Source organism: Paramormyrops kingsleyae, chromosome 14 (assembly GCF_048594095.1).
Source record: "Paramormyrops kingsleyae isolate MSU_618 chromosome 14, PKINGS_0.4, whole genome shotgun sequence".
NCBI classification, from domain to species: Eukaryota; Metazoa; Chordata; class Actinopteri; order Osteoglossiformes; family Mormyridae; genus Paramormyrops; species Paramormyrops kingsleyae.
The window spans coordinates 12,987,721-13,015,602 of record NC_132810.1 but is presented as its reverse complement, the minus strand read 5'-3'; the positions used below and the strand labels follow the sequence as shown (position 1 = coordinate 13,015,602).

The following is a 27,882-nucleotide window of genomic DNA, read 5'->3' as shown; positions in this document are numbered from 1 at the left end:
GCTTATCGGGGTAACTTGTCGGATTAAAGGTACCACAGTTTAAATGGACTTCATATTTGTTCACTTACATTTTGCCCAGACTACCTTAAATCCGACAAGTTACCCCGATAAGCCAGTAACCCCGCTTCGTAGTACAGGCCCCTGATCCTAGAATATCAGGGTTGTGTTGTATGGTGCCCTCTTCATATCGCTTTATAATTTCAGATTTAACATTTTGATATGTGGTGCTAGCGTGGCATTTGGCTGGCGTGTGGCGTGTGGCGTGTGGCATGACCTGGCCCTCGCACTCCTGGGCTCCAGCTGCAGCAGAAGGCTAAAGTCAGTGAAGGCCACTTCCCAGCTGGAGGCGTGGAAATGTTGCAGGCCCCGGATAAGCAGGGCATCGCTCCTCCTTGGGTTAATGGCAAACGTCTAAAAGCCAAAGTGTGCAAATTAATCAGCGCATCCGTGTCACAAGAGCGCAATAAAAGCCAGGAGTCATTATTTTGTTGCATATAAAGGGCTAAAATGAAGAACATTTACATTCATCATATGCTCATCTGTAAATGATATTAATTCATGGGCTTGGAAAAAATTAATTCCATTTTTAACTAAAGTGGGTTAATTTAAGGGAAATACACCTGTATAAAATTGTTGATAAGTTGAAGTAATATCATTTAGGTTGGTTAGACTGAAAAATGTCTAACTACAGAAATACAGTAACTAAGCACAGAATAGTCTTATGCACTGTGATAGTGTTGTATATTTTGATGACATTAACCATCAACGTACAAATTGTTCACAAGCGGCTGTGTAAAAATCTGATTGGGCACTTTGACAGACTAGGAGACTGATATTAACGTCTTTATCACCCAAGTTGTTGTCACATCAGAATAAGCCTCTAAATGTACTTTTCTATGTGGTGTGAACTGGCTACTTCAGCTCATTTATATAACTTAAGTAACAAAGCAGCTCTTTACTTTGGATACTGTTGCATTTATCTTTGACAGGATCGAAATACTGTCTTTACCCTTTGTTTTTTTTTCAGTATTTGTGAAACCTTAATATTAGCCCAATTTATTGGCCAACTGATTTATCAGCCTGCCCTAGCAGCTACATGTGTATGGTATCACTTGAGAGGGGCAGATACACACCCCTACTATGTAGTAGTCAAATCAGCTCTGCCCTTCAGCTAAAGTGCCGTTTGTTAAAGATTTTAATCTGTTTTATATTAAGTCAATCAGTGTCAGATATGCGCACATGGACCTTACAATTTCACTAACTTTATGACAAAACTATTACTTATTATTTTACTGTCTCATATACAGTGTATACCTGATTATACTGGAAGAGGTTCTTGAGGTAAGGAAGCACAGTAATGTAGCTAGACCTCCAACTTAAAAATAGCAAAAATGTTCTTCAGAGCACTGGCTATACTTGCACTGCTCAAAAAAAAACTTCAAAGGCAGAAGAGGACAAATGCATTTCAGTGTGCAGAGGGCAGCTTACTTTTGCATAGTCCTCCATAGCCAGAAGGGTCTCACTGCTCTTCTCATACATTTCAGCTCTCCTGAAGTACATATCATCATCTTGTGGCTTGAATTTGATGGCTTGGCTGTAGTTTGCTATCGCCATTGCTGTGTCACCTTTCATCCTGTAAATTTCAGCTCGGGACCTAAAGGCATCTTCAAAACATGAGTAACAAATGCCTTATATTAAATTTAAAGTGTCTGGTGGTATGAATGATTCCAAAATATACAGTTTGATGCAAGTGGCAGCTGAAAATAAATCAGTGCTAGCGAATCCATTTTTGACAGCTGGTGTAAAGATTTGATTTTCACAGAAAGAACAGTGCCAGAGGTACTTCACGTGAAACAAAAAGTCTCAGAAACAAAAAAAAATAGCTACTTTAATAGTCTAAGCTAGGGGCTCCCAACTTTTTGATGTCCATGGAAAAAAAAAAATCACAGACTGATAAACTGATCTGGGGGTGGGGGGGTATGAGCAGATTGAGAAGAGATTTCATAAGTTAAACTGTTTCCATTTTTTTATGCAAACAGAATTCGTGAACATTAGAAGTCGTAAAAAATGTAAAATATTTTGCTTATATTTGTATTTTTAAAAATGAACCATCTCCCCCCCCCCTGAGTATCGCAGTTGGGATCCCCAGTGTAAGATCATCTCCTTTTTGCACTGCACTACAGTGTTACCAGCGTGTTTGTTGTTGTGCTTTATGATGAAGTTCAAGTCAGCCAAAGCCTGGGTCAGGTTCCTCTTCAGCAAATGGATACTGTGTCTATGCCAGTAAGCATCCAACAAGAGGGATTCCAGGGATATGGCCTTTAAATGAAACAGACTGATTTAGCATGACTGGTGCAGTTCTTTTTTTTTGTATAACAGAGTATTTACCAAAATAAAATGCCCGAATAGTCTGGAACCAAAAGACCAATATGCTTATAAAATAAATGAAATTACAGATCTTAGAGTTTTTCCCTTGAAGTTTAGAATTAATTACAATGGACAGATTCTGTATGGAGTCTCTGAAAAGGTTAAGAATATGCAGATTTGTCCTTTGGGGCACCAATCAACAGCTGATTACCACCTCAAATCACTGCATTACGACTATTAGCCAATGCAAGACCTTTCACCACACACCTTGCATGAAGACAGTGGCGCATATATGTGCTGATTTAGCAACAATGTTTAACTTTAGTATGCATGTATCCTGGTTATTTTTGTTTAATGAGTATAATTACACAAAATTAGTTTATTTTGAATTTGTTAATTTGCTATCATGACACAGTGTCAGAGTGTTTAACAGAAAATTCACACAGCGCAGATAAATCGGTTAACTATACTGTATAATGACAAGCATTCAAACTAACCGAAGTTCTGAAGAAGAAAAAATGCTTTATTTTTATGAATAGGCTGTTGACATTCGGTATTCCCGAAAAAATGCAAATCCATAACGTGGCGCACAATGATTCCGCTAATGACTATGGCGCCGGTGTCCCACCCACACCTGCTACATGTCTTCGTTGTAGTTTCAATTTTTGTTTTCTTTGTGATTAGTTTAGTTAGTTCTTGTTTACCTGTTTTGTTTTGACCCCTTGTGGTCCTGTTTTTCTGGTTGTCCGTTTGTCTACTGTTAATAAAACCCCTTTTGTTCTAACTCACTACGTGGATCTTCCCACCTACATAATGCCCTGCCATGACAAGTTATAAACGTCATTTAAATAAGATTCCAAGCGTAATTAATCATGTTAACTGGTTTTCTTTTGCAGCCACACAACTAATGGCCAGTTATGCGGCAGGGCATGGAATCAGAGCACATTCTAATATTACAGTGGCGTTCTGCTTGGTACTGTATTAACTATAAAAGCAAATAAAAGTCATTGTCATGAAAACAGGGCATCAAATATTTCAATCCCTAAGAAATGCATTGTAACCTGCACTCTGTTATAAGAAACACTTTCCTGCACAAAGACCTGTCCATTGCAGCACCACATTCTTTATCCTGCCACTTGAAACCCACCAGCCCATATCAACAGCATGGTGGCAGCCCCGCATATAGCTCACAGTGCCAAGACGGTGATTGACTGCAGTCTGCCATTGCTTCAAGACCTGCACACCTCCAGAACCATGAAGGGAGCCACAAAGATTACGGCTGACGCTTCTCACCCTGGGTATGAACTTTTCCAAACACTTCCTTCCAGCAAGAAGTTTGAGGTCTAAAAGGACCTAAACCACTCAGCTAACGAACAGTTTTTTCCCTATTGCAGTAGGCCTCATGGCAGTAGGCCTCATGGCAGTATAGGCCTCATGGCAGTAGGCCTCACCAACGACTACTGATTCTGTAGATCCCCTGTCCCTGTATCTCTAACCAGCCTGCTGCTACATTGCATTGCACTATGCGCATCATGTGGACCAAGCACATTGTTATATTTTATTTATACAATTTATTATGCAGATTGTCATAGTGTTGGATGTACTTGCTGTTTTTGCATAACACCTCAAAGCAAATTCCTTATATGTAAAAAGTACTTAATGACAAATAAATGATCCCGATTCTGATAACACTGTAGCATGTGCCACCATTACATACTGCCGGACAGATACCTACAATAGCAGAGTTTATCAGCCTCAGAAAGAAATAAGCATTTTCTACTTTATCTCCAGAGAACAGTTTATATTCAAGGGTATTTCAGCAGCTTATCTGACTCATTTTACATTCAGGTCAAGTGCTCTGCTCAAGGGTACTGTAGCAGGGCACCATGGGATTTGAGCAAGCAATATTCAGGTCAGGTGTCCATGTCCAAAACGCTATGCTGTCTGCCATCCTGCAATAGTGAAGTTGAGGTGGAGCCAAATGCACTTGCTGAGATAATCACTGGTGACAGAAGACTTGGGGAAACTGGAAACCATTTGTGGCTGTTTTTGGTTTCCAGCCCCTGCGGGCTGAACCTACCTGGTTGAGGTCCTCCATTGCCAGGTCCAGATGACCCCGTTTCTTATACAGAGCTCCTCTGCGGCAGAGATTGAAAGCGTTGGCCCTCTGCTGTTTGGCCATAGACTGGGTCAACCAGGCCACCTCATGATCCAGGTCAGAATCAGTGACCCCTGTGTCAGAAGTCAATGAGAGTTCAGCCTTGCCTAGGGCCCAGATCTCATGCAGAAACAGCTCTCTCTCACGCAGTCTGTGAAGGGCTTCAGGGGTGCACTGAGAGGCGGGGCTGTGCAACTCCTTCTGTCCATCACCGCTGCTGTCTGGAGGGACGAGTTCGTCGGACCCTGTGACCCGGACATTCTGTACCCTTTCTCGCAGTGCCAGGTCCACGGGGACCCCACCCCACTGGGCAGTGTACTGCTCCAAGCCCAGAAGCAGGGGCAGGCTGGACCAGGGCCGTAGAGACACACGGTCAGCCAATGAGGCGTCAGCGGGACCGCTGGTCACATGGTCCAGGGACCGGCTCCTTTGGGGACAGAGCAGAGACCGTGCAATATTAACTTGAAAAATATATGTGCATAAGAACACAAGAACATGTATAGGTGCTGTTCAATTTTTACACACAACAATAAATATATTTTGGGAAGCATACATGATAACTATAAGATATGAGTAAGGGGTTAATAAATATGTAAGAAACCAAGTGCAGCTTTTGTACAAACATTTAGACAACAGGTGTTTTGCTCCTTTACATCGCAGTAATTGCAGGACGACATGTATATGGTATCTGCTGCAGTCACTATGCTGAAAGCATCTTGATTCACCTGGGAAGGGCACATCTGTCCTCCCCCGTATTCTCATGGATGGGGGCCACTTTCTCCCCTCCTTTAGATAGACGCCTCCTGGAACGAGCTGTGATGGTTCTCTTCCTCAGACTGACTCCTCTCTTCGGGCAGACGTGGCCCTGTCTCGCCCCTTGGAGGGACACGTTCACTGGCTCTCTCCTGGCTTGCACCAGGGTCTGGGTCACAGAGACCATGGCTGGGTGCTGCCGGTCAGAGGCGGCCTTAAGGACCTCGACTGCGCCTACGAGCCCGGAACTCAGGTGCGGGGCAGAGAGGGAGCGCTTCACTGCCTAATGACATGCAGCAGTCAGAAACAAAGGCAGAGTACAGAAGGTTTTTACTTTAATCTGGTTAGTTTAATACAGGAACAGGAAGCAGGCACCGTACATTTTCACTCAAGCAAAACTATGTGGATTTTCTTTATACAAATGTGCCATACAAACTGGAAATAATATGAAGCATAAGAATGTCATAATTCAACAGTATTTTATTTATTTGTATTGTACAGTTATATTATTTCTATTTGTGGTGATTTTTATATAACCTAAAACCAATGTTTGTGTTTCCAGCTTAGACATACATCCTTTAGAAACACAGACGCACCTGCTCTTGGCCAGCTGCTGGCTCCACTAGCAACTCGGCGCTCACGTCTGTCATGGACCGGAATTTCCTACAAGTCCTCCTCACCTGAAGGGGGAGTCGGCATTTTTCCTGAAGGAAGCACGGTGCTTGTGTTTTGCAGGTTAATGTATCGATTTAGCAATTGCAGAGCTAAGGAAAGTCTTTAAAGAAGATGTTACAGTAATATCGTACAGGTATCCGTGGTATTTTGGGTATACCACAGAATTTTTCAAAATATCCATATCTATCCTGCCCCCCCGACCAGCAAATTCTGTCTGGATGATGGTATAACGGTATTAAAACACGGATACCACCCATGCCTAGTGCTTAAATGGGGACAGCTGCCAGTAAAATTCGCCGACTGGTTGGAGCAGGTTTGTGGTGGTAAAACTTCACTGGCTAATTTCACTGGTGATGAAAAGCAGAACAACAGATTTCTGGAACATTTCACATCATTTGCGATTGTTAGGGAGCTGCTGTCAGTTTGTCAGACTCCCGGAGCTTCCAGGACAGGTGTGATGTCTGCAAAATACTAGCCAGTATTTAAGTTCATCATGTCATATGTCTCACCATGCCACTTACATTGTAGAAGCTGTTGTAGAAATATGTATGGAGTACTTTCAAGCTTGGTTCAAATAGTTAGGGCCTTTTCTCCTTGATTTCTTTACAATCACTAAATCACCGTGTGATTACATTTTTACTATTATATCTATTATATTGATCCTGTATTAAATCCATTACATTCTTTCCATTTTATATTCTGTTGCCTTCACTACATTTATTATCCAAACATTCATACATATAAATATACTAATATGACAATTCAGGGTTAAGTACCTATCTGAAGGGTACAACTACATGGTACTACAGGTTCATGTGCTTAACTAGCATATGACCAGCTGCTCAGTCATTTAGTATATTGTTTTCCAGTGTCCTGTCTTACGTAAAGCTTGTGTCCCCTGACCTCGGCAGGTTCCCTGTCCATGGAATCACGTGACAGCTTCTTCAGGTCCTGACCTACCTCAGAGATGTCCTCCATGGACAGATCATTCCAAGAGGGCTGGACAGTGGTACAATGGACAATGACTGAGTTATTATCAACTTGCCCGCAGAACAAAATTTTAACCAAAGCACCCACACATAACATTGCATGTTCATTATCATAGCAGTTTGTTACTTGATTGCCCTGAAAAAAATTAGCAAAAACATTGCAAATTGATTGGAAACTGTATCATTTCTTTATGTTTTTAAATTGTCATGTGCAGAAGCAGAATACTTCTAAAGCTACAATACTTGGTCACCTTGTCAGGAACAAGGTTGCTGCAAATCAGGAACGCACTTCAAACAGTCACACTCAATTTAAGCCAGTTCGATACCCTTCACATATGACAGTGCACCTGGTACTTGGGAAATAGTTGATCCTTCATGACAGATGGAGTGCAGGAGAACTTAGGAGGTGCTGGATTCCAGAACATCTTCAGTTTGCTGGCACAAAGTGGGCTCTGCAAGAGGGGTGTGTGGGTATAAGGCAGCATATGTCCTACTAGCTCTTAAACAGTAGTTTACAATTATTCATAGATGATTTACAGAACCCCTTCACAGTTAGGCACTGTGGCTTAGTGGGTCAAAGCCCCTGTCTTGTAAACAGGAGATCCTGGGTTCAAATCCCAGCAGTGCCTGCAATCCCTTGAATGAGTTTTGTCTTTTTTTATGATTTGCCACTGGGATCAAGGCAGTTTATCATATCTATGGCACAAATAATACCAGATAAAGTGATACAAAGAATATATCATATAGCTCTTATATAAATGGGACAAACATAGCTCATTCTAAAAGATCATCATGCATAAATTAATATTAATTAATGTGAATGAAGCTATGATCACATTAGACTACTGAAAACCTTCACAATGTTCCATTTGTAATTCTATATACTGTATACAGTCAGTGGCCACTTTATTAGTTATTCATAACAATATTTATCATAACACAGATGCTCCCTGGGTTACAATGGTCTGTGTCATGATATTTCGACTTTAAGATGGGTAAATGTTTTTCACTTTCAGTGCATCCATCATCCAACCTGCTTACCCTACTGGGTTGCGGGGGGTCTGGAGCCTATCCCAGAAGCAACGGGCACAAGGCAGGGAAGAACCCTGGATGAGGGGCCAGCCCATCGCAGGGCACACTTGCACACCATTCACTCACACCTAAGGGCAATTTAGCAATGCCAAGTACCTGGCGTAAACCCCATGACAACATGGGGAGAACATGCAAACTCCACACACATGTGACCCAGGCAGAGACTCGAACCCAAGTCCTAGAGGTGTGAGGTAACAGTGCTAACCACTGCACCACCATGCCACCCCACTTTCAGTACATTATTCAATAAATCACATGAGATATTCAACACTTTATTATAAAATAGGCTTTGTGTTCATTTTGCCCAACTAATGTAAGTGTTCTAAGCATGTTTAAGGTAGGCTAGACTAGGGTATGATTGTCTGTTTGTATGCTTATTGGGTTAGGTATACTGTATTAAAATTTATTTTCGCCTTACGATAGGCTTAACAGAACATCATCTTAATCTGTGAGAGGCTGTAGTGAGTACAGAGCAGGACACAAATCTAACCTGTTTCTCTAAAACTGTGACTCTTTAAGGTTATGTGTGCGAGTGAGTGGGTGTATGTGTGGAAGTGAGAGTATTTTTTTAGGTATTTATTTTAGTAATTTTTCATTTAAGAATTAAATATTTATTATTCACGATGCACTGCAAATTCCGTTGTACATTGTGCAATGACAATAAAGCTATTACAAATAAAGCTTCAAGCACAGACAAGCTGTGTGTTCCAAGAAGCTTTCTGCACACCACCGTTCTACTGAGCTGTTACTTTTCTACTTGTGGCTTTCCCATTAGTTTTAACAAGTCTGGCCATTCTTTTCTGATATCTGAGTTTTTGCCACCAGAATGGCCACTGACTGGATGTTTTTATTTGTTGCACCATTCTCTACAAACTTTGGATAACATAGTGCATGAAACTCCTGGGACGGCCTTTCTCAGTGCTGGAAGCAGCATGCATGGTACCAACCATGACACCAGTGGCAGATAGTGGCTAAAAAATTAAGGGTTAAGAAGATTATACATTGTCTTTTTAAATGACCATAAAATTCACTGGAGGAGCAGCCTGTTTTTAACATGCAGGTGTTCTTAATGAACTGACTACTGTCCATAACGCTGTGTGTGTGTCTGCTGCCACCTTCTGGCTATTATAATAAAACACCAACCGAAAGACAAAACAAATAGTGTCTGTCCTAGTTAAACCACAGCCACAAATCATGTAAGAGGAATTGAATGCTGCTTCTCAGTTAGCTTAGATCATAAATGCTTTAGTCAATAAATTAATTGGACAGTTAGTGTTTGGGTCCTCTAAAACAATGTAATGGACTTTTTAGGAACCCATATAGATTGGTCTCAGCAATATATTGTCTGAAATAGTTATAGTTTTCAGTCAACTTCATGTTAAGTGCCTCATGATCCTTCTGAACTTACTAAAGAACCTTAGACAGTAGATTATAATTAGACTATAATCAATCAAACTATAATCAATATGTGAATAAAATGTATGTTTACAAAATAAGTTGTGTTATGGAGCAGCAAATCCTTACAAGTCGGCCATCTAACGTCACCCTGGACCTCCCCGTACAGAGCTCAGTGACCCTCTGCCAGGCAGCCAGGGCCGAGGGCCGAGGGACACCGTCTCCATGGAGTCGAGCAGCAGGAAGACCCGGTGGCACAATCCTGAAACGAGATGTTTTACTGGACAGCCAATAGAAATGCTTCTGGTGAAAATCCTCTGATTGAGCTGTGCTGTCAGACCTCTTTTAAAATGTGAAAATGCATAACAGAATGTGACAACATTCTGTTGCAACAGAGGCAACAGAGGCAGCAAGGAGCAGGTTGCAGTGGGGCGGGGAAGAGCTAACATTGCATAAGCAGAGACAAAGAGCGAGATTCATGGACAGGGCAAGAAAAACAACTAAACAAACAAGGAAGCTAACAGGAAATGATAGCGGAGAAGGAGATAACAGGTAATTCAGATAACAGAAGAATACACCATGTACTGATGATGAGTCACTTTCCAGGATTCAGTTTGACATCTTTGCTTTGTACATCAGCCAAGGTTTACCAGCATGTCTTGTACTTAAAGGGTTTATGTGTGCAAAGGTAACCACCAAAAAAAAAGGGAATGAATAACTGAGACAGAAAAGTTAATTAAGCAATTAACTTTCCATGGCTGTAGTTTTGTCTACCATGGGCAGAACAAGAGATGAGAGAAAGACAGAGCGGTGCAATTGTGAGGGTGACAGCAATTGCTGATGTTTCACAGGGGGGGGGGGGTGGCTGAGGTGACGCTGGTATGGAAGCATGAGGGAAGGGTGCCATCAACCACGGCAACTGACAAGAGCACGTACTCCTCAACCTTTATTTAAAGAAGTGTTTCCCAATCTGGTCCTCAGCAGGGAGCTGGGAGGGAGCAAAAACATGGACCGTCTGTGGGTCCCTGAGGACTGGGTTGGGAAACACTGACATAGAGCAAGCAGCTCTGAATCAGTTACCTGCATATTTTAATCTAAAGCATGGGCAGGAAGTATGGCAGCAGTAAATAATCCTTAATTAAGACTAAAAATGCATTATTGCAAGTCAAGTGATGCAAAGAACACAGGAATTTGTCTACTGAGTAATTGAGTCGGCCAATGAGATCATAGCATTTTTTTCTGTTTAAATATGTTTAAGCTTTTTGCACTTTTATTCATTTGTAAAGCAAATGGCCAATATACTTTATTATGCAGCCACATTTCATTTTAGTTGTAAATGCGTTTATTAAATGACTTGGACTGGGCTGATGGAGGCTGTGATTAACAGCCCCAGACACAGCAGACAGACAAGAAGGAGCGAGGCAGCGGGAGCAGGCGAGAGGCCTCTCAGCTCCTGGCACTAGGGGGGATGCCCTCCTCCTTATGCCCCCCACCCCCCACAAAGCACCACTGCTTTGGAGAGGCAAGGTTAAATTAACCACTGGCCCCCTCAGCTAAAAAGCCAGTTTATCAGAGAAGCCACAGGGATATGGTCACTGAGGCTTCACGGAAACATTTATGGACAGTTTATGGGTTTCGAGTGTCTGTGGAAACCTAGACTATATGTGCCCACCCAGTTGACCTTTGGCCTGCCAAAGGTTTTGTTCCCCTAAAACTACCATGGCTTCTAATACGGTTTAAGAGCAACCAATGTATGTTTTTGATGTTTTTTTATTGGGTTCTAACAGGCAGTTTTTATATACCTCTGGCAATGGCTCTGAATGAAATACCTGAATTCAATGATTAAGACATGTATCCCAAAGCTTTTGTCCATATAGTGTATATGGGGCAAATGTGGTGAGAATAACGCTATATAAAATAAGTTAAATTTAACTTGATAAAAACACCATGCATTACTGATGTAGAACAACTCCAGAAAAATCACGTTCATAACTGGAGGTTTCTCTAACCAAAAGAAATTACGGAATGAAGTAATATCTCAGCAATTTTTTAAATGTCCAGTTCAGCTTACCTGTGCTGAGGCTGATTAGGGATCTGGCTCAGTGCTGCCCTCTCCTGGGTGACCTGGGGTTCCACAGGCAATTGGCACAGAGTGTGACAGGCTCTAGAGGCCAGCTGCAGCCTCAATGGAAGGACGTCAAACACTGGCGCTGTGCAGAGATGGTGGATGGACTTATATTCCTCAGTTCTGTGGAAAAATGCAAGCGATGGCTCATTAGCTCACAGGTCAGAAGCAGCTCTATCTGTATTGCATTACCATCCTGCGTCCCTGTATCCAGAGCATGATCTTGGTGTGCTTATCCCAGGAAGCACAAGGCCCAAGCCTTTGACAATCCCAGATGGAGGGCTAGTCCATCGCAGGGCACAGACACTCGCACTCAATCACACACTCAAGAGCCCAGGAACCAAACCCACTGCTGTGATGGAGACCCTGCTACCCATTAAGCCATTATGCACCCAAATTTTCAATATATTTGCAAAATATTTACAAAATATTTGCTAAAATCCCTTGTTACTAAACTGTGATGTAACCAAGAAGTATTTTGTAAGAAATTTATTCTTAACATCTTCAGATCCCTCTGTGACCCTGTACAAGATCTGCTGGAAAGAAGAAAGAAGGAAAAAAAGAAATCCAGAAAAAAATACGGTAACACTTAAGGCCATGTTTTTAGTAACTCATAAACACATTCATAATGCATTATAATGCATTCATAAAACATTATAAACATGGCTATAAATATTCATAAAAAGGCATAACACATTATAGCTATGTTTATTATGCATTATGACTGCCATATCAAGCTCTCATTTATACTGCACTATAGATACTTTTATAACGCAGTACAAAGCATCCTTAATGCTTATACCGACCATGATACATTATAAAGATATCTATAGTTATAGCATTATAGATGAGAGCTTCATAATGCATAATACACATGGTTATGTTACACCTTTTCATAAATATTTATACCAATGTGTATAATGCTTTAAGATTGAATCATTATTTGTTCTAAATTGGTTTATAAGTTGCTAAAAACATAGCCTTAAAAAAAAGTAAAGTGTTATCAAAAATACATTAAAAATATACATTTTCCACACATTTCAGTCATAACCTCTTGTAACATAAAGACAGTTGTCTCTGTGCTGACACCCAAATGTATGAGACACAGTGTACCAAATAAAAAAAAAAACACTCCATAAAAGTCCAAAGAGTTTAAGGATAAAACTGAAGATGATACCAGAAACGAGGGTTTTGAAATCGAAACAATTGTACTTAAGATCCCAGAGCTTGGGAGGCCTACTGTTTAAGCTTGTAGGCCTACAGGCAATTCGGCTTGCGGTTTGTAGCGACGGGTAAGGAATTCGGCATGGCGCAAGCAGACGATGGAGGTTTATTTACCCGAAACCTCCCTGCCATAACTTCCAAGCCCTCTGAATGGAGAGAGAGGGAAAAAAAACAAAAAATTAGCCTGACTGTGTGTGGCCCCTTTATTGCAGCTGGAGTTTACGGCCCCGTAGGTAACCGCTAACCTACCAGGCACTATTTACAGGGTTAGCATGCTCTCTCCAGGCTGTCGCTGGGTGCATTTATCATCCGTGGCCCCGGCGATTTACAGATCAGCCTGGTGGGTCACAGGCCAGTCAGTCACCGGCGGCGCCTGGAAAGGAGCATTCCTGATGCGTGAAGCAGCGCTGCCCGCTTGCCGCTCCCCGCTCACCCCGGGCTCCACCCTCCCCGCATACAGCATCTCTTTCTTATCCAGCACCGAGGCCTCTCCTTGACCCCCACCGCTCTGAAAGCATGTAATTAAGAGGCACTTGTTTTCGCCAGCTTCTGTTTCCCGAGAGTGGGGAGGGGTTCTATCAGGCAGTAATTCACAGGTGAGTAAGGAGTGACTGTAGGAGAGCAGCGAGTAGGCTGGCTGGCTCCAGAAACCAGGCAGCACTTAACAGGGTAATTACCCAGCGTCGAGCGCTCCGACACAGGCTCCTGAGTGGGAGGCAAGATGGCTGATGACAGCTCAGCCATTAGCTGGCGCTTAATACAGAGCCTAAGAGGCTCCTTCCTGCTAAAAGCCTAAGAGGCAGAGCTGGCAGATGTGACTCTGAGGTCAAAGGGTCAGCGGGGGAGTTTCGGGGCACGGCTGAGGGACACTGTGTTCTCGGGGGTGACTGAGCCAACACATTTTTTCCATAAAGAACAAGAGTGTCAAGTGAAAAATCACCTAATCACGTGTGCCTTGCACCCATAGCCGCCGGGAACGGCTCCAGAACCCCAGTGACCCTGAATGGAATCGTGTGCATATTCACTTTCAAAAATGTTTCACAAAATATAGAAATATGGACTAATATTGAAGCAACATATCCAGTCCAGGAAATCTTAAGGTTAAGCAAACATATATCATAGCCCTATTAATAACTCAGCCATTGAAAACTCAAACATGTATACATCACTCTGTTCACCCACTCTTGGTCGGAGAAAAAGTATTACCCTAAAACAGAAGTTCATTGAAACAGCTTCATACTAAATCTAATTCTTTTGGTTAATTTTAATCTAAAAGTTAATTACAAGTTATCATTTTGTCCCATATATGGCATGATATTTTAGCAAAATACTTTAGTTTAGGGCCACAACATCCGCGTAAGCAGTTCAGCACATGGATGGAATTAAGGTCGATAATGTTGTGTGATGGTGCAAAATTATGGACTACCTACAATCCTAAATTGTTTTATAGCATTCAAAATTACATCCATGGAAATGTTGTATTTTATAGAAAAAGCAAAGAAAGGTCTATTGAAGATAACTAGTTTGTTCTAAACATTTACACACAACCGCACTCAGTAGTTTCCACCACTGTACATGTAATTAAGATATCCAAAGCCGTTAAAGCAGTCCCTTACTTGGCCAAAAGAGGGCGCAGTGTGAGTAAACATGACAACGAATGGCTGCAGTACATCTTGTGGGAAAAGCCGTTTGGAAGGCAAGCTCATACCAAGAAAAACAAACAGAGATTTCCAAGGCACTCTTCATGTCGGAGCTGCAAAAAAGAAGCTTCCAGTCTAAGACCAGCAGACAAACAAAAGCAGTGCGTAGCTTCAAGACCATCTGTGTTGCACGCTTGCCTGGGGAGGCAGGTTTTGGTGCATGTGGGGTGCTGCAGATCTACCCTGCTATATAGCTATAAATGAGCTATAGCTAACAAATGTCAACATGTTCATAAAGAGAAACCGTTTGATGGCAAGCTTTGAATATTTTTTAAAAATAACATATAGAAGAACTGGACAGCTGTTTTCGCTCCGACGGTCTCTCCCACTCAGCTAAACCACATAAAGTCAGTGCACAGCGAGCACAGTGCACATCGTGTGTGTGGAGTTTGCAGGGAGCACAGTGCACAGCGTGTGTATGGAGTTTGCAGCGAGCACAATGCACAGCGTGTGTGTGAAGTTTGCAGGGAGCACAGTGCACAGCGTGTGTATGGAGTTTGCAGCGTGCACAGTGCACAGCGTGTGTGGAGTTTGCAGCATGCATAGTGCACAGCATGTGTGTGGAGCTTGCAGCGAGCACAGTGCACAGCGTTTGTGTGGAGTTTGCATGTTCACCTTGTGCTACACCAGTTTCCTCTGCTCACCAGTTTTCCTTCCACAGTGCATGGACATGCAGGTAAATCAGTGTCTCTCAATAGCCTGTAGCATGTGATTGTGTGCTGCCGCATATGTGCCGTACAATGGAGTAGCATCCTGTTCCGGGTGTCCCCTGCCTACTGCCCGGACAGGCTACAGACTCCCCGATAAGTTGTATTGGATAAGCACTGGGCAGATGAATGCATTAATGAATGAATGGATAAGAAAAATAAAGAGAATCAATTTATGCACTTACTATTCATTTAATATATAGCATAAATATACTTAAAGTAGCTTGGAGCTCAGGCTGCAGGTATGATTCTAAGTGTTTGAATGCCACGCATCACTGATGAGACGAAAGTCTTACTTGGTCTTGGGCTTCCATGTTGCCAAGTAGGAAAGACCTTGCAAGGATCTGCGCTGTTTAAGTAACCTTTCCTGCCTCTGGGTTGTTGCTATGGCGTCCCCCTTCACCACCAGGAAATCTCCATAGGTCACCTAAGAAAAACAAGTCGGTAAACAGACATCAATTGATAATTCAATACAGTCATCCCGAGATGCAGTACATAATTGGAGCTTTGAAAAAAATAAAGCATGTAACTGCTTTGGGCCCTGCTACTCATCTAATAAACATAAATAATTTTATATTTAGTTATTTAATTAATAAGCATACAAACATAAATATTTATTTGACAGATATACTTATCTAAAGATATAACAGTTATATAATCTACAGTGCATAATAAATGACAACAGATAAATATATTGCATAAAATGTAAATAATCACTCAACAGCAAAAAAGCAAACAGCTAATTATTGAAAGAGCAAATTGACATCAAGGTATTTACCTTGTGGGGGGGCGGAGAAGTGGTGATGACATCATCTTCTTTGCAGATGGTGAGCTTTCCAAGTGTGCCTGTCTCCACTCTCTTGGTGACACCAGACAGGGCCACATGCTCTGGGGCTGGCTGCTGCTGCTGGAGCCCCACAGCCCACAGTGCCACCTGCTGGCTGGAAGTGTCCTCCCCCCCAGGTGGCTGTGCAAAAAGCAAACTCCATAAACCTTTTCTGGATCACATCACTTACTTCACATTCACTGCATGAATCACCAAATAATGATGAATTTATTGATATACAACTGAGTTCTACAACCTAGAAGACCATAGTATAAAATCTAAAAGTACTACTTAAATATTAAACCTGGTGACCAAATTCAGAGATGCATGTCCGTGCATTTCATGCATGTATACATTAAAAGCTTGGATCATGAAAATCGTATTACTTAACCTTGTCTAAATGAAGACAGTGAGATTTGGGTTCCGAGGGGAATTATACACTACACATACTTCTTTGTTTCATTGTTTCAAAGTATAACTATTTCAAAATATATAATGAATATTTCAACCCAGACCAACCCTGAATTATGTTCCAAATTCTGACAGGAGACCTTGGAATCCTCCTAACTTTCTTTCCCTTTACAGGACACCTGAGTACAGTGTCATTTAAACCGAATCAGTTGTTCCTTTGTGGTTTTGACAACTAATATTTGTCCACAAGGGGGAGTGGAGAGCCATAATAAAATTGGCACGTAAACTTTGGGGAGACTGCATGTCATGGGTTTGCCCAATCCCTTAAGGAACAAGCAATGAGTCCGATAATATGCATTGCAAAGAATGAATCTTCAACATCGGAGACCGACATACGCAACATCAGATCACTCTAGGCTAGGAAGCTGCACAAGATGGACGCACTAAACACATCGCTGAACAACGCAGAGAATTAAAAGCTAGTACTTATAAAATGATGCCTTTTTCCATAAGTCAAAAGCTAACATATCGTACAGTACTTTACATTAAACGTTGAAAAGATATTAAAAACGTAAAACAACTTGTTTACAGCAGTTCTGTTCTATTTGTTTTTGTTTATTTACCCATTCACACTACCTGCTGATAATTCCTTTGTTTATTATGTGATAATAGTGTTGTAGTCAAGACCGCCTAAACCGAGACCAAGACATTGCCGAGACCGGAGGGTATCAAGACCAAGACACTGCCGAGACTTGAGGGTACCAAGACCAAGACCAAGTCCAAGACCAAGACCAAGACACACTAAGGCGAGACCAAGACCAAGACTGGTCGAGACCAAGACCAAGACCGAAAACAGACTAGGGCTAGAATCGACATCACATTACCCAGATCAACTGTAGAGAAAAAAGGTATTGTTGTAAAGTGTCATTACTCGTTAAATCAAATTCATGTTATCTTTTCAATTATATTGTCCATATGTCCATATGTCTCTCATTTAGAATCTCCCAGATTTGTCATAGTTACGAGACCTGATGGAAAATAATATTCTCAGCAATCCTCTCCTATAACCATTTTATCAGATCTCGTCAAGGGAAAGAGATGGGATGTACCAGAAAGATGTTCATATTAAGTCTCTTATACCAGGGACAGAGGCCTCGGGTAAGCTATGAATACAGCTATGTAATGATCCTTTGCTTTGAATTGAAGAGAATGGAGAGAATGAGCCTCCAGATTGACTTGCACCTCCAAGACCGTGCTTTGTAATCAATGTAAAATACCTAATTTATTTGGATTATAACTATGCTATAGACTTCGCGGACATTTTCGGACATTTCTTTGCCGATGTATGATACGATGTGTATGATGTGTGTGGACTGTGAAGCACTGGCAGTGTCCGTGAAGAAAATGTATAAAATGTAACATTTTTGAAATGGATGCATCTGACTGGTTGCATTTGAATTGAGGCGCGTAATAAATAATGATACTGTTCTGTGAGGATGTGCAGTTTTCTCTTTTTTTCCCCATCCCATCGAGACCGCTATGTCCGAGACCAAGACAAGACCGAGACCAAATAGAGTCGAGACCAAGACAAGACCGAGACCAAATAGAGTCGAGACCAAGACAAGACCGAGACCACAAAAAATTGGTCTCGAGACCGGTCTCGAGAACTACAACACTATGTGATAATATAATGCCTAAGTAACATAGCATTAGATAAATGAATCAGTCCCCTCCATTAAAATAATTGTGAATAGATAATGTTTAAAAACGACAATTCCCTCTTTCATTTCACAGAAATATTATTTTTATGTGATCGACTTGTAGGAGATTTCACTCTGTAAGTACTCTGTAAATACTGAGGCAAAATTTGTCAGATTCTCACCAACAGACCAAAAGAAACATAAGATTTTGTTAATACAGTGAATTTGATCCTTCCTTCAGATGAGGGTTTCTACAATGCATATTTTATATATGTAACAATACTTGTGACTAACATAAGTAAAACATTCAAATGGACATCATTTACCCAGCATGTAACAATATTTAGGCTGTAGAACTTTATAAATTAGCAAACCCCCACACATATCAAGACATTTTGGACAGTTCAATCTTGTGGAAAGCCTTCCCAGAAGGATGGCAGCTCTTATAGCTGCACAGGGGGGACAAACTCCTTATTGAGACCTATGGATTTAGAATGGAATGTAATAATAGTTCCTCTGGGTATAATGGCCAGGTGTTCCAGTACTTTTTGGGGCAGTGGTGGTCTAATGGTCAGGGAAGCACACTTGTGATTGGAAGGTTGTTGGTTTGAATCCCTGACTAGGGAGGAATCCTAAGCAAAGTGCTGTTTCTGGGGTGCTAAATTAGCTGCCTGCTGTTATATCACATTTGGGTTAAATGTAAAGGATACATTTCATTGTTGGGCTGTGGTGTGTTAACAATTAATCACTTTTGCCCATATAGTGAGTTCCTTGCTTAAATTGCTGTTACTGCTCTAACCAGAGCTGGTCATCTCCAGTCAGCACCACTGCAGATAACACTAGAATAGAGCTTCCAGCTACATCAACAGATCTATCCAGTTTACTCATAGCACTACTGCACCTGGTGGATTTTCTCACTCTCTTTTCTCTCACTTTTAACATAGTTCACCTTCCTGAGCTCCATAATTTTGCCACTTCAGTCTGTTTCAAGTACAAAGTCTTAGTGCATGAACACAGGGTTGAACTGAACAAAGTGAACATACTTCATGCTTTATGCTCCATCAGGGTTGCTGTGGTTTTCAACATGAAGATATCTGCTGGTGTCTCCTGTTCCTGGCCTCTTTGCGGTGGACCAAGCTTCCCTCACCTTAGAGATTACAGAATGCCATATACTCCTCGAGAGACCCACGAACCCTCTACTTTAAAAGGCACTTCAGCCAAGGAGTGCCGAAAGCCTCCTAAATGCTTTCCTAAAGAAGCGCTTTACTTTAATCTCCCATTTATTTGACAATCTGTTTCATTCAGCCATCCCCACTAAAAGTAGCGCATTGTTTCTACCACATTACACTTACATTCAGTGTATTATTCTATTGTTAGCAGAAATATATTCTGTAAATTATGACTTATTGAACATGTGAAGGGGCAATTGTATTGATTACCTGTAAGCTTAATTGTACATTACTTTCAATTAGAAAATATAAACAAGTGCACAAACTTCATTCAATTAAGTGTAAACAAGAGCAAGGTGGAATGGGGATAAAAAGTCTGGATGAGTGGAGAGTTCTCAGTGTAAAGAAAACACTGGCTAATTCAGCACTGGGAGCTCTCCAAGTTACTCACACAATGTTATTAGATATAGAGATGAACAACAGAGCTGCAGAATCCGCCGTGACAGTAAGGCAGTGGAGTATTAGTATGCAACTGCTTTATTGTCAGAAAGGGGTTAGTATGCCACTGCGTAACTGTCATATACCGCTCCAGGAATGTCCCATCTACGTCTCAACATCTGCCCCCTTGGGGAAATCTAGCTGACAGGACACGCCCGCCCATGGAAGCCAGTCCATCACGCTCCATGATGACACCAGTGGTTCCACTTTGGGACCATGCCCTGCCCAGCTGTGTTCTGTTTTCCTCTCGTTAGTCTCCTATTTCTGGGTGTGCGGCTTGCTGGCCAGATGTGAGATCTTCATGGTTTTTCTTGAGATTGTGCATTTTCTCCTATGCATTTCCCTACCCTTCTGTGTAGTGAGCTCTGCTTTGCCCCCTAGACTCCGAGCCTTGCCCAGCCCACTTACTGTCCTTGACGATTGTCTGACCTTCACCCGGATTACCAATACTGAGGACCATTTCAGCCTACTGACAGCCAGCACTGACCGCCCGACCCCTTTGACAGCCCACCAACCTCTGCCTTCCATCATGGTTTTAAATGACTGCCCTGTGTCTTATTGAGACAATCTTTGATGTGCTTTGCATCTAGCGATAAAATAAGATCTCTCACACCTGGTCTGCGCCAGTGCCTTCATACAGTTCCTTCATACTTTACTGTCAGAAAGGGGTTAGTACTCAGCTGGTTTACTGTCAGGAAGGGGTTAGTACTCCACTACCTTACTGGTTCAAAGGGGTTAGTACTCCACTGCTTTACTGTCAGAAACGGGTTAGTACTCCACTGCCTTACTGTGTCCAGTGCTGTATTGTCAGAAAGGGGTTAGTACTCCACTGCTTTACTGTCAGAAAGGGGTTAGTACTCCACTGCTTTACTGTCAGAAACGGGATAGTACTGTCCAGTGCTTTATTGTCAGAAAGGGGTTAACCCCTTTCCTCTTCTATTGCAGAGTTAAGTCTGGTACAGACAGTGAACGCACCTACCAACAAAAAGGATCTCTCCTCTTTTATATCGACCCTCATGTTTAACTTCTTTTATTTGCCAAATACTATCTTTAAGTGATCCCCTGGTGACCAATTGTGGTACAATTTAACAGAAGAATACTGATGCACAAGTGGCTTTTATTTTATTATTGAATAAATACTTACTGAAATTCTATACAGAGTGCTTGCACATTGCTGTATCAGTTCCTGTTACAGTTACAAACATGTGGCATTCCACAATGGTGTAAACACTATTTGACTAATTCCTTGTTTTCCAGAATTTAACTTGCCATATTCCAGAATGATTCAGCCAGTGTTAAAGGTGCTCTTAATTTTGGTTTTCATTCTCTGAACTCTGAATTGATTGTCCTAGATTATGCTCTGTATTACATGTTTCACCAGAATCAATATCATTCAATAATCCATCCATCTTGCAGAGCTGCTTATTGAATACAGGGCCAGAGTAAACTTGCATGTGCAGAGTTTGCATGTTGGCCCCTGATGTCTGTGGATTTCCTGTGGGCAGTTAGGTGAATTGCCATCTCTAAATGGCTCCTTCCTTGGGTTTTCTGGAAAAGCCTCCAGGCTGCCTGTCACCCTGTGCTGGATAAATGGCTACAGAATATGAACAGATGAACACTAGGAACAATGCAATTATCAAATTAAATTTCCCTTTAATCTCTATTTTAGATGGACTAAAATCTAAAAATACATTATAGTTTAAATTCAAACCAAGGTCATTATTTATGATGTTTATTTTAGTTTTAAAAACTCATCATTTAAAAAGTAAAAAGCAACACATTCGTTAGTTCTTTTGATTTGGTTAGCTAGTGGTATGGTAGAAAAGCCATAAACATTAAATGTGATTAACTTTTTTCTACACCTGCTCAACTGCCACTGGGATTTAATGAAATAATTCTGAAATGATGGATGAAAAAACACTCCTTATAGACATTTATATTTAACAAAATTAATTAATTAGGGTGCCGTTCAGTTGACTGGCATCCAGTCCAGGTTAGCTTGGTGTGCTGTCCTTTGTTTCGTTGACCACAATGCAGAATCACATGGATCATGGGTTTCATTGAGCCAGTGAACAGATTATTTAATGAATTAAATGACCGATTTATTAACTGTCATATAAACAAATAAAATAAAACATATTAACATAAAATGCCTATTACATAATATTTATTTTTATTATATTTCTTATTTTATATAAGAATCCAGGAGAATTTTTATGATTTTCTTAACAAATAAGCAAGAAGAAAGAATATATTTTTCCATTAAAATATCCATCTAACTTCTGTAATTGCTCATCCAGTACAGGGTAAAAGGGAACCCATCTCAAGCAACACAGGGTGCAAAGCAGGAAACACCAAGGTCAGCATGCCAGTTCAGCAGAGAAATAAAAAAGAAGATTATTCAACACATCTACTATAATTAAATCCTATGTCCATTTTACAATCCCAATAAATCTTGAGCTCAGAGTCGCCACCTGGTGGTAAGCACAATCATGACAAAAGGGGAACACATTTAATTCCTGAAAACAATTATTTCCATCAAAAGTGACCATTAATCAGCCATATTTAAAATTTCATATGAGCACAAGTCCTAACTTGAGCTAATTAGAAGGCTTCTACAGACCTTTGTAATAACCATTATTTCATGTACTGCTGTACTAAAAGTGATATATTGTACAATGCAGTTAAATATGACCACCCGGGGGTGAAACATGGTAAATTATTGCATTCATAAGGAGTGACTTTTTACTTTAACGTCCATCTTACCTCTGAAAACTATTCAGATTTCCTTAATACAAACAAAACAGTTCTCTCATCTATCTTCCTTCCATAACCCCTTTAGCAGTACAGGGTAACAGTCAGCCCTCCCCCATCAATCACTCACAGACATCCCACCTTAGGCATAAAGAATTCAGGGACGTGGATGCGAGAGAACGCGGGGGCAGTAAATTTGCCAACGTTCTTGCCGGCTCCTCTACAGAATATCATTTTTTACTTTCTGAGGACATGAATTAAATCCAGTGCTCCAGGTGTCAGGGAGCTGCTGTGAACATACAGGATGCTCACAGAACCTCAGAGAGATATGGGATGCCTGCAATCAAACAATGGCTGTTTCTCAATATGCGTACTTGACCGTACTGGTGTTCTCGTCTCCCCGCTTTAAGTCATCTTCCGTTGCCGAAGACCAGGTCCAACACTCAAGAACAGAAGTGATAAGGATGTTAAAAATCCTCGGATGTCATTTTTGGCCAGAACCCAAATATCAAGGTTACATCAGTTGCATCCTTGCCAATCAAGGCCAATCCCATGATTCACTGCACCCCAAGTTCATTCTTGGGAGGCGCGTTAGCAAGACTGGTCTTGCCAAATACGACTTTTGTGTTCTTAGTATTGAGAAACACCCTGTCTCTGTCCCTGTCTGCGGTCTAAAGTTCTGACTTACCACATCAGTATCAGCTTTTAGAAAGGTTGTGGTGATCAACTTCACCACAATTTATTGTTCAATAATGTGATTCCCCCTCTTCAGTTTAGTCTTCATGCAAACCTTTCACTACCTGCTTTTTCCGCGTAGTCCATTTGCTTATGGGTTATGACCATCCATTATCTATACCCACTTATCCTATGCAGAGTCATGGGGCCCAGAACCCATCCCAGAAGCTATAGGCAAAAAAGCAGCGAAGAACTAAGGATAGGGCACCAACCCATCACAAGGTAACAAATACACACACCCCATTAGCAGCCACATCAAACCAGTGAACCCAGAGGAAACTCCTTATCAACACAGGGGGAACATGCAAACTCCACAGAAATGGAGCCATGGCAGACACTCAAACCTCAGTCCCCCAGGTGTGAAACAACAGTGCTACCCACTGCACCAACATGGGCACAATTTTTCTAAAAATTGTTTTCTTTTAAAGTGACAAAATTGTTATTAAAAGTATCAATATACAGGGTGGGCCAAAAGTAGGTATACGGTAATTATTTTACAAAGCAAAGGCTCTGTTTTACAAAGTAAAGTTTTTATTTCACATCATTATTTTTAAAAGTAGGTATACAGTTCTTATCTTACGGTACTGCTTGGGTCGTGTTTAGTCTCTTAGGTGTTCTAAATGTCTTCTGTCAACGTCAATGCATTCCTGGAGCCTGTCAAAGGCACTGTCACACCCCGATCGTGCTGATCCTCCTGTGCCACGCCCCCCTCGTTAACCTCATGTCGATTCCCAGTGTTTCACGGCTGTTTTCATTTGTCTGTATTAGTTCGATGTATTTAAGTCCACGTCAGAGTTTGTTTCCCTAGTTCTGTCATTGTAGTGTTATGCATTGTGATATTGTCGTGTAGCTCCGTGTTACTGTTTTTTCCTTATGCCCTTCCGTTTCTCCATTAAATCCTTTTATTTAACCCCGTTCCTGCTTTCGTCCGCCTGTTTCCCTGGTCCGTGTTCTCCGTGGCATGACAGGCACAAATTCTGGTTAGCATCAGTGTCCACTCCTTCAATTCATCCACTGTGTGGAGCTACCTCTGAAAGATCTGCTTTACTATGCTCCAAAGAAGAAGTCTGTGGGTGGCTAGTCAATGCTGCCACGTCACCCAGTCCAATGCTGTGGAAAGGAGTTGTCGAGGTAGTTCCATTCCATCAAAGCAAAGTGGGGGGTGGGGGGGCATCTTCCTGAAACAGTTCCTCATAGTCAGTCCTGGTGGTAAGTTGTGGTAACATGTCTAGGTAATTTTCACCACCCACAGTTGCCTAAAAGAAACACGACCCCATGACATCATTGCTAGGCAGTCTGCCCCACATCACCATGCCTGCCTGGTTCAGCTGAACTGTATCACATGAGGATTTTCATCTGCCCAGTACACAGAATTATGCCTGTTCACGTAGCCTGGCAACTTGAAACTTGCTTCATCTGGGCTAGGTGTGGTTGGTGAGATATTTGGTTAAGCGTCACCTTAGAGAATTTCAACCAATGATCTCCATCGTCCTCCATAAGGCCATGTAAAAGTCTAGGAAGGTATGGCTTCAAACTCAATTTACGCATTAAGTGTCGCAAGGGCGTTCTCGGTATGGATACCTCCTGAGATGCACGTTGCATGGACTATTTCAGACAATTCACGAATGTTAGGGCAACTCTCCTCTCATTCTCCTCTTTCACAGACGTCTGAGGACCACCAGATTTCGGTGCATTAACAACTGAACCGTTTCATGAAATTTATCTCTGATACGATAAATTGTCAGACGTATTGATGGAAGACTGTCAAGTGTCTCCCTCCATGCTGTGCGCACTAGCTAGGAATTTTCAGTCTTCCAATACTGCTTCAGGATCCACGCTCTTTGTTTTCCTCAGATTCCCTGCCATTGTTCTTAATACCTGTAAAAACATCCTTATTTTGCATTGAGAGTACAGAGCTACCTTGTCAACACATTTCTGCAGCGTTGGATCAGGCCACATGGAAGCATTTACCGGCCACCACATGAACCCAACCTGAAACACATGGATTTTTTGGGGTGTAGTAAAGGAGAAGCTTTTTGAGAAGAGGCCCCAGACAGTGGATGAATTGAAGGAGTTCGTCTTGCAAGCATCTGTGGACATGGATGCTAACTGATATTTGTGTGCTAAAGTGTGTCACAGTGTCAGGGACAGGCTCCAGGAATGTGTCGATGTTGATGGAGGACGTTCTGAACACCTAAGAGACTAAACATGACCCAGAACTGCATACCTACTTTGGCCCACCCTATATGTCCAACAACAGTTCAGTTCAACTTTTCCTAACAATTTAGTTATTCGACATTTTTTGCTCATTTAAAGGGTCAATATATGTGGTGTAACTGTCCAACTATTACTGCTATTTGAAAATTATTACTAAAAGAACTCTAAATGTTCTTCAATTTTCACACTGCCATATTTGGCATTATTTCATAAAGGCTAACTGTATCTTGGTAAAAGTGAAAAGTGTGATTTCCATTTTTAATTCCACCCTATATATAAATAAATATAAATATATAAATATAAATAAATAAATGTTGCCCAAATATGTTCATTTTATCTTTTGGTGCAACTATTGAGAAGAGGCCATTTTATGGAATGAAATTTGGAAAAACCTTCAAAACCAGAAATGACATCACAAAGCAACATGTAGAAGGTCAAGTTCAATCACATTTCAATTGCTGCTACATGCATAATGACCTCAAAATAACAATGAAAATTAAATTCAGTTTAAAAATGAATGATTTGTTTATAAATGTGATCATGACCTTTTGAGGGAAAAATGCTCAGAATAGGCGCATTCGCATTTTCATGTCTTAACATATTATGATAATACTTTCGTAAATATAAATAATTTATTTATGGGTTACTATTATTTTTCATTTAGGTATTTCTTTAGCTATATGTGAATGAGGCGGTCCGTCGCGTGCTTCTGCATAATTTACATCTTTCTCAAAGTCATTCTCTACGAGAGAATGTCTCCGGTCAAACGGTATATATGCTTTCCGGAGTTTTCAGCAGTTACAAGTAGTAAAGTGGAGAGTGAAGGGCAGACAATTGCAAAGCGAAACGAGTTTTCAGCAGTAACAAGTAGTAAAGTGGAGAGTGAAGGGCAGACAATTGCAAAGCGAAACGAGTTTTCAGCAGTAACAAGTAGTAAAGTGGAGAGTGAAGGGCAGACAATTGCAAAGCCAAACGAATTTGGGTGAGGGCGAAGACTATCGGTACAGAACTGAACAATATAGTGATATTAGTCACCTTCGCGCTGTTACGCATCCGAGTGATTTAAAACTGAGAACCCCCCCGCTCCCCCGAAATTGTTTTTCTTTATTCTTTGTAAGTACTTGAAGTTTTGTTTTTGTGTTAAATGCATATGTACCGATATCGCTTTAAAAATCGTATTTCAAACCCTCTTCTGTTTCCATTGGAGCTCTTTGTAAATCTTGGGTCAGACATTTAATATAAAAGGGCTTTTTGCTTTAAAAAGTTGCCGACCTCTGATCTCTACTTAGTTTTATGACTAATTAATGTGTAATATTTAGCAGGTCAACGTGCTTATCTGTTGTTGGGCTTGTGTTTTTCTTAAATGATGATGGGTTTCTGATGACCTTTGGACAATCTTTGTTGTTATTTATTTTTGGTAATTGATTTCCAATAATAAATGCATACATTTGCATAAGAATACATTTGCATCGAATATTGATAAGAAAATCAACACCTGAAAAATCCCTTAATAGTAAATGTTGAATAAATTTATGATTTAATTTGCGATTAATTTGTGATTAACTATGGACAGTTGTGCGATTAAATATTTTAATCTATTGACAGCCCTAGTATGGATAGATAAGGAAACAGCAGGGACAGATCCAATCAGTGGTGGCTGGTGGTCTTTCAAACAGGGGAAGCTGGCTAGTCTCCCCCCATGACCTAGTTTGAAATGAGCAAATTAACTTTACTAGCCTACTAATGAACCTTACTAAAGAAACAAGGAGCAAACTCAATTACACTACTATTTATAGACTAGTATATAAATAGTGCAGTTATTTTACATTGTTTTTTATTTTTTTATTATTTCAGTTTTTGACCTGCACTATATGGACAAAAGTATTGGGACACCTGGCCATCATCCCCACAGGAACTTTTAACACATCCCATTCTAAATCCATAGGCATCAATGTGCAGTTGCCCCCCCCCCCCCCCCCCGTCCCCCCCCCCTGTGCAGCTATAACAGCTGCCACTCTTCTGGGAAGGCTTTCCACAAGATTTTGTGTGTCTGTGAGAATTGAATTTTTGCCCTTTCATCCAGAAGAGTATATGTGAGGTCAGTCAATGATGTTGTACATGAAGGTGTGGCTCACAATCTCCATTGTAGTTCATCCGAAAGGTGTTTGATGGGGTTGAGATCAGGGATCTGTATGGGCCAATCAAGTTCTTCCACACCAAATTTACCCAACCATATCTTTATAGACCTTTCTTTGAAAACTGGGGTACAGTCATGCTGGAACAGAAAAGGGCCTTCCCCAAACTGTTCCCACTATGTTGGAAGCATAGAATTGTCCAAATGACTTGGTACGCATATCAAGACATTTTGGTCATTTTCTATGCTTTCA

The 27,882-nt window shown here is 41.2% G+C and overlaps 1 protein-coding gene and 1 non-coding gene across 2 annotated transcripts in view; one reads left to right on the top strand and one right to left on the bottom strand.

Annotated features, from left to right (window-relative positions):
* Positions 1-27,882, bottom strand: part of ttc6 (tetratricopeptide repeat domain 6) — a 70,765-nt gene that overhangs the window by 38,606 nt on the left and 4,277 nt on the right. Inside the window, exons 3-14 of the mRNA XM_023840287.2 lie at positions 15,964-16,152; positions 15,482-15,612; positions 11,501-11,677; positions 9,559-9,691; positions 7,290-7,394; positions 6,836-6,952; positions 5,875-5,958; positions 5,251-5,561; positions 4,448-4,952; positions 2,190-2,319; positions 1,489-1,664; positions 275-411 (exon numbers count right to left, since the gene is read on the bottom strand). Of these exons, the coding sequence (XP_023696055.2) occupies positions 275-411; positions 1,489-1,664; positions 2,190-2,319; positions 4,448-4,952; positions 5,251-5,561; positions 5,875-5,958; positions 6,836-6,952; positions 7,290-7,394; positions 9,559-9,691; positions 11,501-11,677; positions 15,482-15,612; positions 15,964-16,152 (2,195 nt within the window). The remainder of the gene's footprint in view (positions 1-274; positions 412-1,488; positions 1,665-2,189; positions 2,320-4,447; positions 4,953-5,250; positions 5,562-5,874; positions 5,959-6,835; positions 6,953-7,289; positions 7,395-9,558; positions 9,692-11,500; positions 11,678-15,481; positions 15,613-15,963; positions 16,153-27,882) is intronic.
* Positions 7,498-7,571, top strand: trnat-ugu (transfer RNA threonine (anticodon UGU)). The gene has a single exon. It is a non-coding gene; the product is annotated as a tRNA-Thr (tRNA).